Below are 18,444 nucleotides of genomic sequence, written 5' to 3' on the forward strand. Positions count from 1 at the left end.
ACAGTAAGGGGCAGAGGTTGGATCAGGCTCAACTGTGATGCCATCGATGGTCAAATAGCTTGACAATACTCACTATCTAGGGTCACAGATAAATTAAGTTAATTAAGCTTAGTATTGAAGTATCTGTGCCAGCAAAAGTCAGGAGAGGAATGAACCAAGCTGGTGAAATGAATTTTATCATCTTCATAATACGTTTTTTTTTTCAATTCTTTGTGGGGTAGATTCGGTGTCAACCCACTCAAACCAAGGAGCGCCTTGGAGGCGATTCGTATAACTCCACTCATCAACGCGCCTTCCTTACCCAAACGAACCAGGCCTAGTTCTGTTCCTCTGGGGAAAGCAAACCTGAGGTACCACGAATCCGTGGAAACTAATCCTATAAAGGGCCACATGTGCAGAGCATATACGGATAAACATGGATTTCTAAATGTATAACAAGCTCTAGAAATAAATCTGTAAATAGTCAAAGAATTCATTATGAATTGTATTGTAGTGAATCGACATAATCAATTGTAGCGTATGCTAATATTTTAATTGATGTGTTGCAGATATATTAAAATTTTCATGCAGAAATTGTCCTTAAGCTTACAACATCCTCCTTTAGAAAGTAGGGTAGTGTGGCACATAATCCACTCTGGTGCGTACTGAGAGAGTGCTACCCTGTCAAATATGCCGTCGTTCAAATAAGACTGAGGCACCCCCTATCCTCTCAGGCAGATGTAAATAATCCCATGGCACTATTTCTATGGCACAAGATAAGTTTAGTTCTCCCTGGTGTATTTGCCAATATATATCCCTCAAACAACCCCTAAAAATAGAAATATCTGGTCATTATTTCATTGCTGTTTGTGGGACCATGTTGTATGCAAATTGTGTTTCCTACATCACAACTGTGACTATACTTAATTGGCTGTAAAGTGCTTTGGGCTATCTTGAGGTAGTGAAAGGCACAAAAGAAATGCAACTTATTTGTATTCTAGAGCAGACTGAGACAACTTGTCCTCTTATCTTTCCCTTCCTGTGGAGAGGTTCCTGGCCTTGGCTGTTAACTGTATGTCCACCAAGTTTATAGCAGGAGATTGGGAGAACATTGTTGAAATTCTACCCCAATATTCTACTGAAAGATTTTCAATGCTTGCCCTGAGTCATGGGTATTCTATGCTTTGGAGTCCAGCTGTAATGCTTAATGTTTGCCTGGCCTAGTTCTTCTAAGGCCACAGCTCCCAATCGGAAAACCTGAGTAATTGTAGCTCAGATAACTCAGCAAATTATAGGCTTGTTTTCTACTTAAAATGACTTCTGTGGTTTACAGTTGTCATGTATATACTCCTAAAATGCCTCAAATTTCATATTATTAATAAATTGAAAATTTAGTAATTCACAAAAGAAATCAGAAAAATACCCAAAAACTCTGCATCCTACTTTTCAATGCTTTCCCCATTTCTTTGCAAAATTAGCTGCGCCATACCTGGGCATACTCTCTTTCAATAGTTAACAGTCCCAGTCCTGGCTAGACTCTCCATGGGCTGGGCCAATGCATATCTGCCATCCTAAGGCTTTATGTGAAGAATGCAGAGATATGTGTCACTGAGCATCCATCCCCAACCTTTGGAAGCAGCTGTAACCATTCCAGGATGGGACTGACAAAGTCAAAGAAATAAGAAAGAGGCCAGCCCGAACCGAGAGATATGAAGAAGGTAAAAGAAAAATTGTGTCAAATTAGGGGGAAAGTGGCAAAGATACAGGGAGATAATAATATAGTAAGCATCAAACATGGGGATAGATTAAGAAAGAAAATAGAGAGTGAAGGATTGCACATGGGCATCCAAAACTATGTATTGTCTTCCAGTGAAACAAGGTTAGAAAGTAGAGATAATTAGACTAAGGTATGCAGATGCAACTTGATCCCCATTTTAAACTAATGTGCATTCTGCTTGTTTTTAAATTTATTTTATTATAAAGTTCTTATGGTCATTTATAATTGAAACTGCCTATGTAAACTTGTCACATTGCATTTGCACTTTCCTGTCAGTAGTGGCAGTGTAGTGCCCTCATGACAAGTTTACATAGGCCATTTCCATTACAAATTTGACATGGGGATTTATACTGCAAACATTTACAGAAAGTGCATGTGGATGTGGAATTTTCAATTTATTATGCATGCATATATCTGCAACACCATTTAACTGTAAATAATGATACTTTAAACATGTTTATTTCAAGTGATAATTATTTGAATATATTTCAAAATGTATTTTTCTTCAGTTTTGGAAAATTATTTAGAAGTGTTAGATTTTTCATATATACCCTCCCCATGTGGACAGCATGATGGCAACAATTCTATAATTCCTCCTCACACAGTGTGCCTAATATGCACCTATAATACCTGAAGTCAAGAACAATCTAACTATTCCCAATCTTTGAGATCTTTCTGTGGTTTTTGGAATAGCAGTAACTGAGTTTTTATAAGAATATATTTTTTAATAAACACATATATCATAATCCTTATTTGTACTAATTGTTTTAGAATCTGTGCTTCCTCCATCTGTGTTTAATACTGGTGGGTGTAAGAAACAGTCCTCTTATATCCTACTTTTAAAAAGGATTCTGTTGCTAAAGTTTCCTTTGTTCCTTTTTCCAGTTACATTGTGGTGCTCTTTTAAAGCCTTAATGTAAGATCTGGGTTTGAATCTAAACCAAACACAAGATTATATCACCACTCTCTTCTGGGAGTTGAGCCCTTTCACCTCTGGGATGTAGGTTTCCACAAGGAAGAGTTGAGGGTATTTTTCACTGATAGGAGGAATGGGCACTGCACTGTGTACTTCCAGTAGGGGTCATTGGATCGTGATTAGGAGCAAAATGTGGAGAAAGCTAGCACAGAGCTCAATAGTTACAAACTAAATGACGTTGACACTGAATCGGTAAACATCCCAAAGGTAGGATGACCTAAAGCTCCTATAAAAAGTGATGTTGCCAAAATCTTGACCCAATTCACTCAATACAGACTTTGTATGACAAGGCCGAGTATAGCTTTTCTATCTAACTTGGAACAAATTTTAAATTCTTGAATGGTCAGCATAAAAGAAATGAATCTTAAGTATCCAACTATTAAAAATGTGGAGGACAAAGGTGTCCTGAAATAGCTTCAATACATGTTACAAATAACAAGTGAACAGCAGCTTTTGTGTTGATATGGAGGAACTCGTGCCTCATGAGTTGTGGGTTCTTTGCCCTTCTTCCAGGATATTATGGATAAATGCTTAAATGCTGATTCATATCACAGAAAAATAGAGACACAAATTTGGAAGTTTATAGGCTTGAGATCAAAAATGGGGAAAATACAGGAGTTTGCTATAAATGAAATAAGTTTGTATGCTCTCAGGTGGGAGTATGAAAGAAATGAAATCTAACAATTGGCCAGGAGTTTTTTTGAGGCTGTGCCTAACTGAAATATTTCAGATACAAATGGGGTGGATTTTCCCTTAGTACCAGGATATAAAGCTAGTTGTGCAAATCAGTCCTCCATTATAGAATGAGCACCTGAAATTGATGGAAGTGTAGTTTTTATACCAAGCAGCTGTTCCACAACACGAGCTTCATGCCCAAGTATCAAGTCGAAAATCCACCCCTATATAACTTAACTTTCAGGAACAATGCCTTGTTATTTGGCTTACTTCAGTCAAGTTGACATTTTAACCCAGTAATATCACAAAATGGAGGTTATTCAGAATGAATAAAAGAGACTGACAAGGTCCTACAGGTAGTTCATTTTGGGCCCCTGCTTTTCATAATATTGATTTATTTTCTCTGTGAAGACGATGATACTAAATTGACTTATGGAGATTTGAGTCTTAGCATCTGGGTAGGGGAGTATTAAAGTTTATTCCACAATGGAAAGATGATGTGCAGTGATACAAAAATAAGCATATTCACAGAGCAAAAGTTATAACTTTCCCAAAGATGAATTAGGAGATATAAGTGGTTGTACTAGCAGACCATTCGTTGAAAGTGACTCAACACTGCCTGGGTCATTCACAAAATAATTGTAGATGTATATCTCATATCATAAGGTACCACGTGTAAATACATATCAGCAATGTTCTGAAGTGTGTGTGCAAACTACATCATATCAGAACATTGTATGTTAGCAACTCAAAAAATAAAGGAAAATAGCTCCACCACACAACCTTTAACTTGCAGGAACTGTACACCATGGGCATAGATTCAAGTATTGTCTTTGAGCAGAGCATTAGAGTAAATTTTTTACATCTCCAACCCCACTGCAGAATTTTGTTAGATAGGAGTGTGGGTCAGAGATGGAGCTTTATTGAGCTAATTACATGAAGTGCATTCCCAACCTCTATGCAAGGAGCTTCAAAGTTGCAAAGCCCAGCTCTAAGACACTGTATGTGTGTAGTCTATCTGTTCTGAAGCTGCTTTCACAGTTGCTAAATTACTCTGGCCATATTAAAGGAAAACCTTAATAGAACAGAATACATTGTGGTTTCTTTTTTCCTATAATCTAAGTTATCCCTTAAAAATCTTTTGAATATTTTCAACAAGGAAAACAAGTGGATTTTTAGATGGATAACATTTCCCTTCACAGGAGAAAATGCACCATGTTCTTCACTCACTGTGAGGTATTCATTTTGTTTAATACCTTTTGTCTCCTTTTGACTACAGTTGGCAGCAGAAGACTTCTTCCTCCGTCAGCTACCAGTCTCAATCAGCACATAACCTAAGGACTAGGTACCTGCTTATAGATTTGTGTCAAAATCACTTCAACTTTTTAACAGAACACTAATGCTACACATGGTGTGATGGTACTATATTAACCAGTCAACAGAGATGCCAAGAATTCATGTTTCCTGCTTCCTTTCTGTTCCAGATTTATTTTGGAACTTTCTTATATAACTGAGACTGTTTCAGTCCAAGCAGCAAGCTCTCCATTTCCCAAACTTGGAAGGAATTGAGATTGCAAAATCCAAATCAGCCCAAGTTACAGTGACATTCTGTGTCTTTTGTGCATGCCCTCTAAATATCAGGGGACCAACCTATAGAACAGCATAGCAGCCTAGCATATGCCCTGTTAATATGCCGATTAAACCTCATGGTTTTAAACGCATGGACCAGAATACATACATATGCCATTGGCAACAAAATACATTGAATTGCATGATATAATACTCCTGCCCCAATTAAACAGTGTACCCTCCAATTTACCGTGGGCAATGCATCAGTACATCTACTAGGCTATAAATAAAACCGGGAAAAAAATGTAAGGAAATGAGAGAGGAAGGAATAGTCATTGTGGAATGTTTATGGAGAACCTCAGCACCCATAATTCTTTCCACTTCCCCTCACTCCATTGCCTTTTTAGTTTTTTGAATGTTGTCATCTCTGTTCCTCAGCTTTAGCTTCATCTTGCTTGAGGAAAATATCCTAATCAACAACTAATCCAATATTTCTATCTTGAATCCCTTTCACAGTTTTTCTTTCATAAACCGATATCACACATCTTAAATGTCTCTTGCTGAACACATTTTTATTCCTGTTATTATCAAATGCAATGAACAGTGCTCCAGAATTTAGCAATATTGGAGTAGACAGGATGGTACCACAAAACAGGATTGGCCGTCTGTTATAGAGAGACCTTGATATTCACTTCCATTACAGTTCCATTTGTTATGATGTGGCAGACCACATCCATAAGGGAAACTTGGTCACGCTATCACAACTATTTTGCAATTTGTATTTATTCCGAGATGTGTGCACTGAATTCATAAGTAATGTGTCCACTAAGACTTTTAGAGATTTTAAAAATTAAATTAGATTATTAACAAAATAAAAGATTTCAAACAGATACATAAGACTATAAATTACTTGCTACTATAACAACTCCTAAAATTCCTAATTAACCTGACTCCCAGTTATACACCCCCTTTAAGGCAACAATCCAAAATAGATTTTAGATTTAAAACAAAACCAGCAAGTTAACACAGTACTCACTTGACAGTGGAATCCCGAATGGCTTCCCCAACTTTAGTAACTTTACTTAGCAGACTTATGCAGAAATGGCTAGAGGCTTCTTGAAAGCTGTTTCACACTCTCTGGTTAGATCTTACATGGCCCTTTCCACACACAGCCTTGCATTCTCCTTTATATGTTCCTCTCTCTTTAATATGTAAATTCTATTGTTCCAGATGTCTTTGAAACTGTATCTTCCTCATAATATAAAAACTTTCATGTTGCCAATATTGTCAGGAACCTTTGGGAAAAATAAACACACTCCTTAGCCTTGCTTATCCTGGCTAGTTGTAAACAGACAAACATCCCTTTGAAATCCAAACAATCTTTTCATTTATCTAAAAATGCAAATTCCCTTCACACCTTACACGCTAAGCCAGCATGCATGTTTATTCATTAGCATTTCAAGCACATTTCTACACCTAGCTTCTTTTGATAATTCCAAACTTTCAGTCTACCTGGCTCAAAATGTAATTAAACCACACACACAGACCCAACTATACTCACACCCAAAAATCTACTTTACAATAAACCAGAAAAACATTATGAAAATTATTATACTTTCGTCATTGCTGTCAATGAAATTAAGTATCAGGCACTGTATATAACAAGTGACACATCCAATACCGCCTGTTTTGCACCACCAACCGAGATAAAATTTCTACCCTATAGTCTCTTGCAAGGAGGTCTCATGGCGCAGTGGGTAGCGTCCCTGCCTCTGAGTCAGAATCTCCGGGTTCAAGTCCCATTCCTTAACTTGATGGCCAAGGAAGGTGTGTTCATAACGCAGCCAAACAGGTTGAGTGTCAACTTGTAAATCCTTCCAACATACTCCAATAGCAGGCAATAAGAATAGTAGAGAATCCTGGTCAGCCATGTGATGGAAAGAAATTGGAGCCTCTGCCATTACTATTCATATCTCCAGGCTACAACATGCATGTAAAAGTGTATGTTGCCACTGTAATTCGGACTCCTTGGGGGATCAGTTGGCTGGGTGGCCGATATGGATCAGATTGGTGCCGACTCCAGAGGGTTTGATCCCCGTTCTGGCTGGGGTGGATTTAGGACCTGTCTCCTTGCCCTACCCATGGTGGAGGACATGGCACTATGGGTGGGACCTGCCTTTGGGCAGAGAACTCAAGAAGAAGTCGTCTCTTGCAACCATGTTGCAGTCCAGCATATACACCCTTTGATTCTGTGGTAAAGTCCTACAATAAAACCTAATTCAATAACCACTGCAGTGGAGCTAAATGCCTTACTCCATTTTCTCAATAGGGAGGAGTGTTAGTTTACCATCAACTGCAATAGACATTATTTAGTACATTTACTCTGAATCCAACATTCAAACTCATATCCAATGAACCCCATCCTCAGACGATATTCAGATTCTTGAAAGCAAGCTATTTAGATGTGCTTCCCTTGAGCCCCAGCCTAAAATGGACTTGATCACCCAGAATTCCAATCCCAGCTGTCATTCAAACTCACCTGATCCTGGCCAGAGTCTCGGTCCACATTTATAATTGTATGCCTGGAGTCAGAGTCTCTGGTGTTGGTCTCATTCACCCAGCATAGCAGTAAAAGCTTTATCAGTGAAATTCCAAATGTCAGGATGAGGTGAGAAGCTAAGGGAAGCTAACTCTCCACCTCTGCTATACCAACAGACTCTCTGCATGATCAGTGACTAGCTGCATAGGTCATAGGTTAGATATGGATTAGGAAGACCGTTTGCCATGTCCTAGCTCACCCACCAGCTAAAATGTACAATCCCCAATCACAGCATCTAGTTGTTTGTTGAATAATTGCAGTGTTTTTACTTCCACTGCCTTACCTAGGCCATTCCAAGTAATTATTATGGATTGAAGAAAAAACCCTGACATGCTTTTGTGCTACCTTTGGATAGTTTGCATTTGTACCCTTTGTCTTAGCATCATGAATTAATGTCAAATATTGATCTAGACTTAACCTCTCAGTACTACTTATTATCTGATAAAATCCCTTCTCAGTCAGCTTGCTTTTATATTCAAGAGACCACATTTCTTCAGTCTTCCCTCAGTTCAGTCCTTTGGCTTTAGGGACCAGTCTTGTTCTACTTCTCACCACCTCCAGGGTTCCAAAGTATCTCAGTGATCAGTACTTAAGTGAGCATGTCCAGCGAGGCTGCGGTCTTGGACCGAAGCCTCAACATTTGGAAGATTGGGGCAATATTCTCAAAGTGCTGTCTCTGTCTTGTCTTATGCTCCCAGTCTTGCTAAATTTGACCTCCGGTCAGGCCTGACAAAAACACTGTATGTGACCTTGTCCTACTTTGTACTTCTCTGATTCAGTTATATAATTCAGTCATCTAGTCGCTTATCTGCAGTATTTGGGCATGTTACTAAATTGCTTCACCTGCACCAGTGAAGGTAAAAGCAGAAAATCAACCAGTGGCACAATCTTCTTTCAAGAAATGGGAAAATGTAATTTTTTTTCAAACAAACCAAGGATGTGACCTGCAGACTGGACGGCTGAGAAGACGCATAATAGCACTATCAGGGGAACTGGTAAAGCCACTAATTCAAAAGCCACTGGTTTTGTCATGATTTGCAGTTTGAAACTTTTGGCTTCAGTAATAGTTTGTAGAAAACAATTCCCTTCATATCTATGATGGAATTGCAGATGAGGAGAGAAATGGCTACTTATTGAATGTCTTGTATTCAAGTCTCAGAATATCCATTGATCCAAGGTCTGTGTAAACTGATGATAAGACACATTTCTGCTGCGCATTCCCAGTCATGGATTTGATAACATGCCTTTGGCATCCTGTTTGGGTCTGTTCCAAAGGTGATAATTTAATCACATTTCCCTTGTATTTCCCATTCACTTTCCATCCTGTTTTTTTAAATTCTTCAGTCAGGGCTTCACAAGCAACACTGCAGTGATCGGGCCTCCAGCTCCTCAAGTTTGTACAGAAGCCTCAAACCCAGCTTCTAAACCAAAGGTTGTCAGCACAGCGAGTATCAGACCTGCAGCCTTTCACTCAACAGGAGGTAATATATTAAAGCAGCATTTGTTTTTCACTTTGTTAGACAGGGAAGATGGCTATCTGAACATTCATGGAAAGAGTTTCAGCATTTAAGGAACATTTAGTGAAGCTTCCTAATGATAAAATGAAACATTTCTGACTGAGGTATATATCATTAGCATTAACTTCTTTTTTTCTGTTGCAACACACAAAATACTAAAAACATTTTGCCTACAGAAATAAACATGTCCCAGTATATTTAAATGCAATTGTTTCAGAATTAGCCATTTGAGTGAAGTGCATGAGAGAGCAGCTAAGCTATTCAATTCAAAGACAAACATTTTATGAGAATGCACCAAATATATTTTTGATTGGCAACTATTTTTCAATTCAACAGTTACTTAAATGTACTTGGTCTTTTTGAAACGTAATTTTCAGTCCGTTTGATTGAAATTGAAGAGTCCACCTAAAACCCTTGGAGACATAATAGCTAGACTAGAGAACTTTGGGGAATGGCAAGGGAAATAAAGAACTGCCACATGAAATTATTATATACATTTGATTTAGCACAGTGATCATGAAGAAATTTTAATTAATCACCTAAATAGCAAGACATGTAAGAGGTCTCCTGGGACACACTGATGGTTCCCCTGTAGCAGTCAATAAAGATGCTGAATCCCAAAAATAGCTGGGGAGTAAAAACCCAAAAAGTAACACAACATCTAACTGGAACATGAATTTTAAGCTCGAACACTGGTTTAGATTTGTAGAGCCAATCCTTTGCTTTCCCTCCTTTGGCCAAAGGTTTGGTTCCGAAAACCTAAACCAGTGTTCGAGGTCTGGAGTTTTATGAATGGACAAGAGACTGCACAGTGAAGAACATCAAATTCAACTATTCTAGTTCTGAGTGTTTTCTAATGGTGTGCTATGCAATGTGATGGACAATATATCATATAGTTGACCTTCTGCACCACTGTAACGAGAAATTTTAAAGAATCTCTTTCTGCAACTAATTCTCCATGGGTGTGTACCCTGGTACCAATTCACATTCCCATATCAACTTGCAACCTTAAAATGCTATTTTGTGATCTGGCCCAGCTGAACTTGAATAATGCTGATACTGGGCTGGGGTAGGAAGCTGCCTACATTATTTTCAATTGGCTGTAGCTCATGTTAATCGTGGAAAGCTCCTCACCTGGAGCTCTGTTTACTATTGGTTGTCACCCAGCCACAGCACACTGTAGGAATTTGCAGCTACATAGTGTTGTGCCCAGCATCATTTCCATTCACAACAATACTGAGGAAAGAGAGGCATAGATGGCAGTGAAGGCAAGGGGAGGGGAAAGCTGAGTTTTTTTGTGGGGGTAACAACAATGACAGCAACAACTTACATTTTATATAGTGCCTTCAACATAGAAAAGGAGGGAAGGCCAAAGGTTTGGTCAAAGAAGTGTGATTTAAGTATGGGCTTAGAGGAGGAGAGGAAAGCAGAAAGGTGGAGGGTTTAGATAAGGAAATCCAGAGCATTGGCCCAGACAATTGAACCTACAGTTGCCAATGGTGGGGTACAAAGCAAGTCAGCAATGTACAAGAGGCTGAAGTCAGAGGAACAAAGGGTTCAGGGAACATTTAAGCTTTGGAGAAAGTTACAGAGATAGACGGGGCAATAGAGCGATCTAAACACGAGGATGAGAATTTTAAGTTTGAGTTATTAGAGGACTGAGACCCAATCAAAGTCATTAAGGGCAGGGGTGACAGTTAATTGAGATTTCCGACTGAATGTTTAGGATTGCAGGGGCTCGGAACGGATCCCTGCCAAATGAGAGAGCCCTGCTGCCATTTTACATTCTAATGAGCGTTGATTGGCATAAGGTGGGACCTCCGTCCCCTGAGTCGGAGGAAGTCCCACCTTGGAGAGCTGCCAGCCAATCAGAATGGCCAACAGCTCTGCAGTCCCTCCAGTAAAAGTGGTGCAGTGTCTGTAAGAGGCACTGCACCAAGCTGCCAGAGCTGAAGTCCCGGGAACCGGAAGCCCAGGTAAGTGTCAGGGGTCCCAGGGTGGGGAAGATAGGGAAGGCCTGGGGGTCCAGAGGGGGCGGGTGATTGGGGTCTCAGGGGATAGGCCGGTGGGGGGAAGGAGGTCTGGAAGTCACCGGGCCTTAAGGGGAGGACGCCCTCAGTCAGAATGGGGCTTCTGATGGAGGCCCCCTTCCTGCCTGAGATTGACCTTTCTTCATTTCCAGCTTTACCCCCACCCCACACCCGCCCCCCCCACCCCACTCCCCTCCGAGCTGTCATCCACCTCACCTGCCAACCTAAAAATTGAGCCTGGACAGGAAACGGCCCTTAAGTGGCCATTAATTGGCCACTTAAGGACCTCAACTGGGCAAGGATGAGCTTCCCGTCTGAGGCCCTGACCGCCCCAGTGTAAAATTACTATGGGATCGGGCAGGTGGGAACCCGGAGGGAATCCCATCAGTACAATTTCACACTCCCCACTCCTCTCTCCATCTCAGAAACCACCGGGGGTGGGTAAAGTTCTGGCCCTAGCATAGGGAAAAAATAATGGGCAGCAGAGTTTTGGATGAGCTGAAGATTACAGTAGCAGATAGGAGGCTAGCCAGGAAGGCATTGGAATAGTCTGGAGGTGACAAAGAATGGGTGAGGTTTGTCAGGGCACAGGAGCTGAGAGAGGATGGATGGAGTAATATTACGGAGATGGAAGTAGGTGGTGTTTGTAAAGAGAAGGAATGGGTTTAATAGGATGTCATGGTTCAGCCTGAGACAGTTGCCAAGAAGGGGGCTAGAATTGGTGGCAAGGGTATAAATCTTGTGGTTGGGGACCAAAAACAATGGGCCAGATTTTCACTACCGAAGCGGGTAGCTCGGGTCGGGAAATTTCCTGTCTTGGCAGACCTGCCTCAGTAGAAATTCCCACGTCAGACCTAATTTTCACTCAGGGTGTGGGGTATCCACGGGCAGGTTGCGGTCAGGGTAGAGTTAGACCTGCCGCCCCCGGACATACATTGAAGGTGACTAAAGGGGCTGCCAATTTCTGAGGTGGGCTGTTTAAAAGGCCCACTTCCGTTAAACAGCCTGCCTTGGTGTCCTGGGACTTCCCAGTTGTTTTGTTAGATTTTAGGCCCTTTAACCCTTACCCCTCACACCCCATCACCTCAGCCATCCCCATGCCCCATACCATTTTATGCCAACTCAAACACCACACTTGACACTTAAATCCTCCATGCCAAGTCACCCAGTATCCACCATGGGCAGACTTTAAGAGCCATGTTGAGATGAAGTAAAATAAATATCTAAATATTTATCAAAGCATTCGCTGTGTTTAGAAAACACTCCCATTCATGAAAGCCCATTCAAAACTTTAAATCTCCCTGTGCTTAATTACTTATAAAAACAGACAAACTTCTGTTCATAACCCCACATCGAACATTGCCAATCCTTTAATAACCTCTTTTGAGCTGTTAATCAAACTGTGAACTTAGGACTAAAACCAGAACTAAAAACAGAAAATGCTGGAAAACCTCAGCAGGTCTGGCAGCACCTGTGGAGAGAAAAACAGAGTTAACGTTTCGAGATCATATGACTCTTCTGTAGAGTCATACAGACTCAAAACGTTAACTTTGTCTCTCTCTCCACAGATGCTTCCAGACCTGCTGAGGTTTTCGAGCATTTTGTGTTTTTACTTCCGATTTCCAGCATCTGCAGTATTTTGCTTTTATCTTAGTGTGAACTTAGGACTCCCTGTTGCGATAATTAAGCTTGTGGAAACCAGCCAAGCATTAATAATGACATATTGATAGCCCTTCAGGAAATATTAACAGCCATTGTAACTGCTATCACAGAGTTTTTTCAACTCTCACTGAAAGAGGCAGCCTATTTTTTTAATTTTAAAGGGTTGGGGATTTAAATTACTTCACATCATGACAGTTCTACAAACATTATCCGCCATTCAGGAACATTTGCGTCTACTCTAAAAATTTGTGACTCCCACACTATGGGTTAAGGCCCTTGCTACAGTGAAAATGGGATCTGTTTTAACTCAGCACTGAGTTCAAATTGCCCTGCTGAGTTCGGGTTTCCCTCATGTTTGAGTCACGCCCAGACCCTTTCCCCTACCGACAAAAATGAGATCTGTTGGAACTGGCAGCGGGCCTTCCATATTCATGTCCCGCCCACCATTTTTAAAGGTCAATGGTGTCTCCCATGACTCCATGAGAATACAGCACCTTGGTTTTGATCTTCCCAATGTTGCACTGGAAGGGGATAACGCTGGGAGCAGTGGTTAGTGGTAAAGAAGAAGCAGCTGGGAGTAGACTTTTGAGATGACAAGGAAGGAGCATGCCAGAATGTGCAGGGGGCGAAGGAAAAGAGTACCAAATTCAACTGATAGGAGAGCAGGAGATAGTTCCAACCTGAATAAGGCGTGGGGGTTGCAAGGGCGTTGAGGGGAAGAGTATCATATTAAACTGGGCAAGGGAAAGAATCCCAGCCAGAACTATGGAGAAGTTTTGGTGGGTGGGGCGTGGGGGGGACATCATTCTTTCCAGTAAGCCTCATTCTTTCCTTCACTCTGATACTATCTGTAGCAATCTCTTTTCTTGCTGTTTGTCTTCTAATCCTTTTCCCTCCCTGACAGAACAGTTTCTTTTGTAACAAATAAAACAGAACATGTGGGAAACACTCAGGTTAATCAGCATCTATGGAGGGAATAGGCAAGTTAGCATTTCATGTTTTTTTATTCATTCATGGGATATGGGTGTTGCTGGCAAAGCCAGCATTTTTATTTCCCATCCTTAGTTGCCCATGAGAACGTGGTGGTGAGTCACCTTCTTGAACTACAGTGCATGTGGTGTATGTACACCCACAGTGCTCTGAGGGAGGGAGTTCCAGGATTTTAACCCAGCATCAATGAAGCTACATTGATATTTTTCTAAGTTAGAAAGGTGTGTGACTTCAAAGGAAATTTGCAGGTGGTGCTGTTTCCAGGTGGTACAGAAGGTATGTGTTAGGATGACTCCAGGCCAGTGGAGAGTTTTCCCTGATCCCCATTGACTGTATTCTGATGATGGGTCTACACTTTGGGCAGGATTTTCGGGTTGTCGGGCGGGTCTGGGAGTGGCTGGGAAACGGTCCGCCGCCCGTGATCGGCTCCCAACCGTGATTTCACACTGGCTGGCCAATTAACGGCCAGCCTGCGTGAAATGCATGCTGAGAGGCTCAGCGCTGCCAGGGTAAGGGTGGGAGGAGGGCAAGCACAGAAGTCTGCGTAGGCATGGGGGAACTCACAATGAAAGCTCCCTGAAGGCAGAGAGCTGCCTCAGGGAGCTGAAGAATTTTAAAATCAAAAATAAAGATTTGGAAATTCTGAAAAAAATGCCCCCACATAGGACTCACTCACATGAACATATACATAATAAAAATTATGTCAAAATATATATTTTTAAAAATGAATGTCTGAAACCTCAGCATGCCCGTGGATGAGATTTCCTCAAAAATGCAAAGACCGTCTGGCTGATTCGCCCACGGGCAGTGAAAAATCTCTCTTAGTTAATACTTTAATGGCCTTAATAGGCCTCTTAATTGGCAGCGGGTGCGCTGCCGACTCTCACATGCACCCACCGATTGAAATATCATGTGAGTGCGCGATGACATCGGGATGCTTGCCCAACATCATCGCGCGCTATTTTACGCCTGATCGGGTCAGGCATGGGAGGTCACCCGTGGGATGTAAAATTCTGCCCTTGAAACATTAATTTGTTCCCTCCACAAATGCTGACTGACCTGTTAAGTGTTTCCATCGTATTTGGTGTTTTTATTTCATTTCCAGCATCAGCATTCTTTTGCTTTTTACTGCTAACTTTTTATTGCACAGGCTGAACATTATAGGCCTGCCAGATAATCCCAATCACCCATTTAATCCTCCAGTAGCATTGCCAGCCTGACAAATGAACTTCTAGAATTCAGCCCCATGTCTTTTTTTTTTGGAGCTATTTGGGATTTTTTTATTTATTTGTTTCTTTCAATTCATTCTCTTCAGAGCACATGCATAGTAGCACTGCCACGTTCAATGTTGCTAAGCCAGCCCCAGCCCCAGCCCCAGCCCCTCCAGTGCAACCAGCAGCTCCAACATCAGGTAGCCGACCACCGTGGATAACAGATGACAGCTTCGCCCAGAAGTTCCAACCTGGAAAAAGCACCACTACTCTCGCCAAACATATTCAGCCTTTGCCACATTCTGCACCACCGAAGCCATTTGTGTCGTCCCAGACCCCTGCCCATGTTCCTGCACATGGTCCAGTGCCAGGGCAGACCAGTGGAGGCATTCGCAACCTTGTGCAAAGGGCTGAGAGATTCCCAGCAAGCAGCCGAACTCCTCTATGTGGACAGTGTAACAGTATTATCAGGTGAGGACATGTTCACTTACTCTTCCACTTTAGGCAGGCATATGCTAATTTAAGCGCCTCCTTTGCATGCAGTGTCCTTTGTATAATCAAAGGAGGGGTGTTCCCTCGTCTTGTCTTGCTTCAGAATGTCTCTGCAGTCAATCAGATGTTGGTGCTGAATTCATGAATCAGTGAATCTAACAGTGTGAAGTGTCAAAAACTAACATTCTGTGGGGGAAGAAGCCCACACACTAATACTCTTTTCCATTCCTGATACAATACACTGACTTTTGAAAAATTACCATCATGTTATTGCCTGTTGACACTTGTGTTGCACCTTCAGTGTTTCAGACTGGACATACTCTGGAATTTCACAGCTTCCCCTAAGCACGCACAATCAGAAATAAGAAATAGTCAACATCTACTAAAGGGACAAGATGGTAGAAAATTTTCAGTGTCTCCCTCAACTAGGAGATACAGATGGTTGATTTTGAAGTGACTGTTTCCATTAGGCAGAAGATAAGCAGACTGAGCCCATTAGCTGCCCTATGGAAGCAGTTGTACCATCTTCAGGGTTGAACCTTTATTTGAATTTGTCACCAGCAGCCAATAAATCAGGGAGAGCAGGAAGTTGGGCGGTTCCTCTGTTCAGTCCAGTCAATCCAGTTAGATTAGTGTAGGAGGGTGAGGCAGTCGCAAGGCAGCATTGTGAATTGGAGATGGGGTAGACTTTTGAAGGATCAGGAGGAACATTAACACTCCCAGTGACCCAACAAAAATCATTCATAAAAATCCTTTATTTCCCCTTTTTAAGTGGCTTGTAGCTGTGCCTTTAAAGGTCACTACACAATGTAGTAATGAATGGAATGGGCATGGCATACCTTATTCCCATTGGTACTTCAAAATTATATTAAGGTCCTATTGACATCACAGGACCTTGAATTGCCTGTGTCTGGCAGGACCCTGCCCTGCCCCTTTCATTGCCCCCATCAAACCGGCAGTGACCCATATGTCAGCAGTAACATAGCGGTAAGTGCTCTGCCATTATTTTCATCGTGTTATTATCGTGTCTCCACCCAATGAAAAGGGATGAAAACTGATCCCATTGGCTCTATATTTTGAAATACTATACACCTCAAACTTTAGGAATGGAAATACTCTCCCTAACTTTTGTGGTGCATTCCGAAACAGATAGACAGGGAACATTTGCTGCCTGGAGCAAGATATTGTTCCTGGTCTATCATAATAGCACAAATCTGTATATAATTGAACAGGGAGTGATTTGTTGGATTAGTATTGCATACAATAGAAATGAATGGAATGGGACTGATGTAGTACAAGCCATTGTTAAATGGCTGTGAAGAAATGCTGGTTTGGCCCATTGGGATTCTATACAGTGGGTGAGATTTGGTCCAGTACAACACTATGCTGGAATTGGCTTTACATTGAGTTGCATCTAGAACTGTGAACAATTATGAGGTGTTGAATAAGTCACATTGAATTTCCCTGTAATGCATGTAGTGCTGTAGTTACTGTGAATGGGAGAAATGATGTTACATATTTTATTGTAGAATTGTTAATTCAGCACTCACGTCATTGCTCATGCACGAGAAATAAAAATTGCATCTCTGTCTGTAACTATCTGTTTCTCTACAGCTGTCTGATTCTTTTTTGAGTATTTCTGTTTGTCTTTTTTGCTTTTTCTCTCAATTGCTTTCAACAGCAAGTTGCAGGAGAGGCCTTAAAAGGTCAAAGACACAACAGGGCAAGAACCCTAACAATCTTAACGTTAAGACATTATCAACATACTGTAGCTCTACCTCCTGCCTGGCACCAGTCAAATGGACAGTATGGTTGGCACACAGAAGATAACACTCGAGGCAGGAGGCCGGGGACCCTTGAGGACTGTCCCAGGCAAGATAGGCAGAGCAAGATCAACAATTGGGAGAGATATAGCAGCAAGGGTCAGTGGAATTTGAGAGGACTGTGGGAGGCAGGAGATCGGGAAGCAGGGAGAGGCCAAAAGCTTCTTTGATGGGCTTGGAGGGAGCATTTCTGCTCTTTCTGGCCCACAAAGAGCACTGAAAAAGCCATTTACCTTAGGGAACTGGCAGCTCCCGCAATAGTTCACATAACTGGAATCCTACAGCTTGGGCTTCCCCTCACTTTCTTTTAAATTTAAGGGCAAGGTTTTCCTGGCCCCAGAGTGGCGGGCTGGGAGGTGCTATGGTGGTGGTGGATGGAGACCAGTAAAATATCAGGAAATCACATTGATACAGCTCCCTGGTGCAGTGTCACTGCCAGTGAAGTGGTAAAGTGGTTGTGCATAATGGTTGTCCACTAAATGGAGGCAGGTAGCCTATTTTAAATAATTTACAATTCACTTAGGCAGCACCTTTCAAACCCATGACTGCTACCATCTAGAAGGACAAGGACAGCAGAAGCATGGGAACACCACCACCTGGAAGTTTCCCTCCAAGCCACTCACCATCCTGACTTGGAAATATATCGCCATTCCTTCACTGTCATTGGGTCAAAATCTTGGAACTCCCAAACTCCCTCCCTAACAGCACTGTGGGTGTATCTACACTACATGGACTGCAGCAGTTCAAGATGGCAGCTCACCACCACCTTCTCTAGGGCAATTAGGGATGGGCAATAAATGTTGGCCTAGCCAGTGATGCCGCATCCTGTAAATGAATAAAAAAGAGCTTGGAGTCCATTCCTTGGGCTGGCTGCTGCCCACTACATAGGGAGTAGGGTTGCTAACTGTGATCAAATGTATTCCTGGAGTTTTCATCACATGACCTGCCCCCACGCTCCAGCCATTAGTCGGCCAACACATCCATCCTTGTGACGCATTGCCTTCCTATGCCAATTGGAAAGTAATTGGATGATGATTGACTATCAGCCAAACAGCCTATCTTCCCCTTTTTCAATATTTTTAGATCTGGTAAAAAGAAATGGTCAAAGAAAGTAACAAAAATATATATTTTTTATTGTCCTGAT

General features: G+C 41.7%; 1 protein-coding gene and 1 long non-coding RNA gene across 9 annotated transcripts in view; one reads left to right on the plus strand and one right to left on the minus strand.

Moving 5' to 3' along the window:
* LOC144668522 (LIM domain-binding protein 3-like) overlaps positions 1 to 18,444 on the plus strand; it is a 173,055-nt gene that overhangs the window by 137,686 nt on the left and 16,925 nt on the right. For 5 of the 8 annotated variants that reach the window (XM_078530628.1, XM_078530629.1, XM_078530632.1 and 2 more), the window contains 4 exons: positions 222 to 350; positions 4,687 to 4,752; positions 8,920 to 9,056; positions 15,090 to 15,456. In XM_078530628.1, the coding sequence (XP_078386754.1) occupies positions 222 to 350; positions 4,687 to 4,752; positions 8,920 to 9,056; positions 15,090 to 15,456 (699 nt within the window). The remainder of the gene's footprint in view (positions 1 to 221; positions 351 to 4,686; positions 4,753 to 8,919; positions 9,057 to 15,089; positions 15,457 to 18,444) is intronic. The other 3 variants (XM_078530631.1, XM_078530634.1, XM_078530635.1) reach the window with 2 other exon arrangements.
* LOC144668523 (uncharacterized) overlaps positions 1 to 18,444 on the minus strand; it is a 103,699-nt gene that overhangs the window by 34,302 nt on the left and 50,953 nt on the right. The window lies entirely within an intron of this gene.

The sequence above is a fragment of the Cetorhinus maximus genome, chromosome 27, assembly GCF_964194155.1.
Source record: "Cetorhinus maximus chromosome 27, sCetMax3.hap1.1, whole genome shotgun sequence".
Lineage (NCBI taxonomy): Eukaryota > Metazoa > Chordata > Chondrichthyes > Lamniformes > Cetorhinidae > Cetorhinus > Cetorhinus maximus.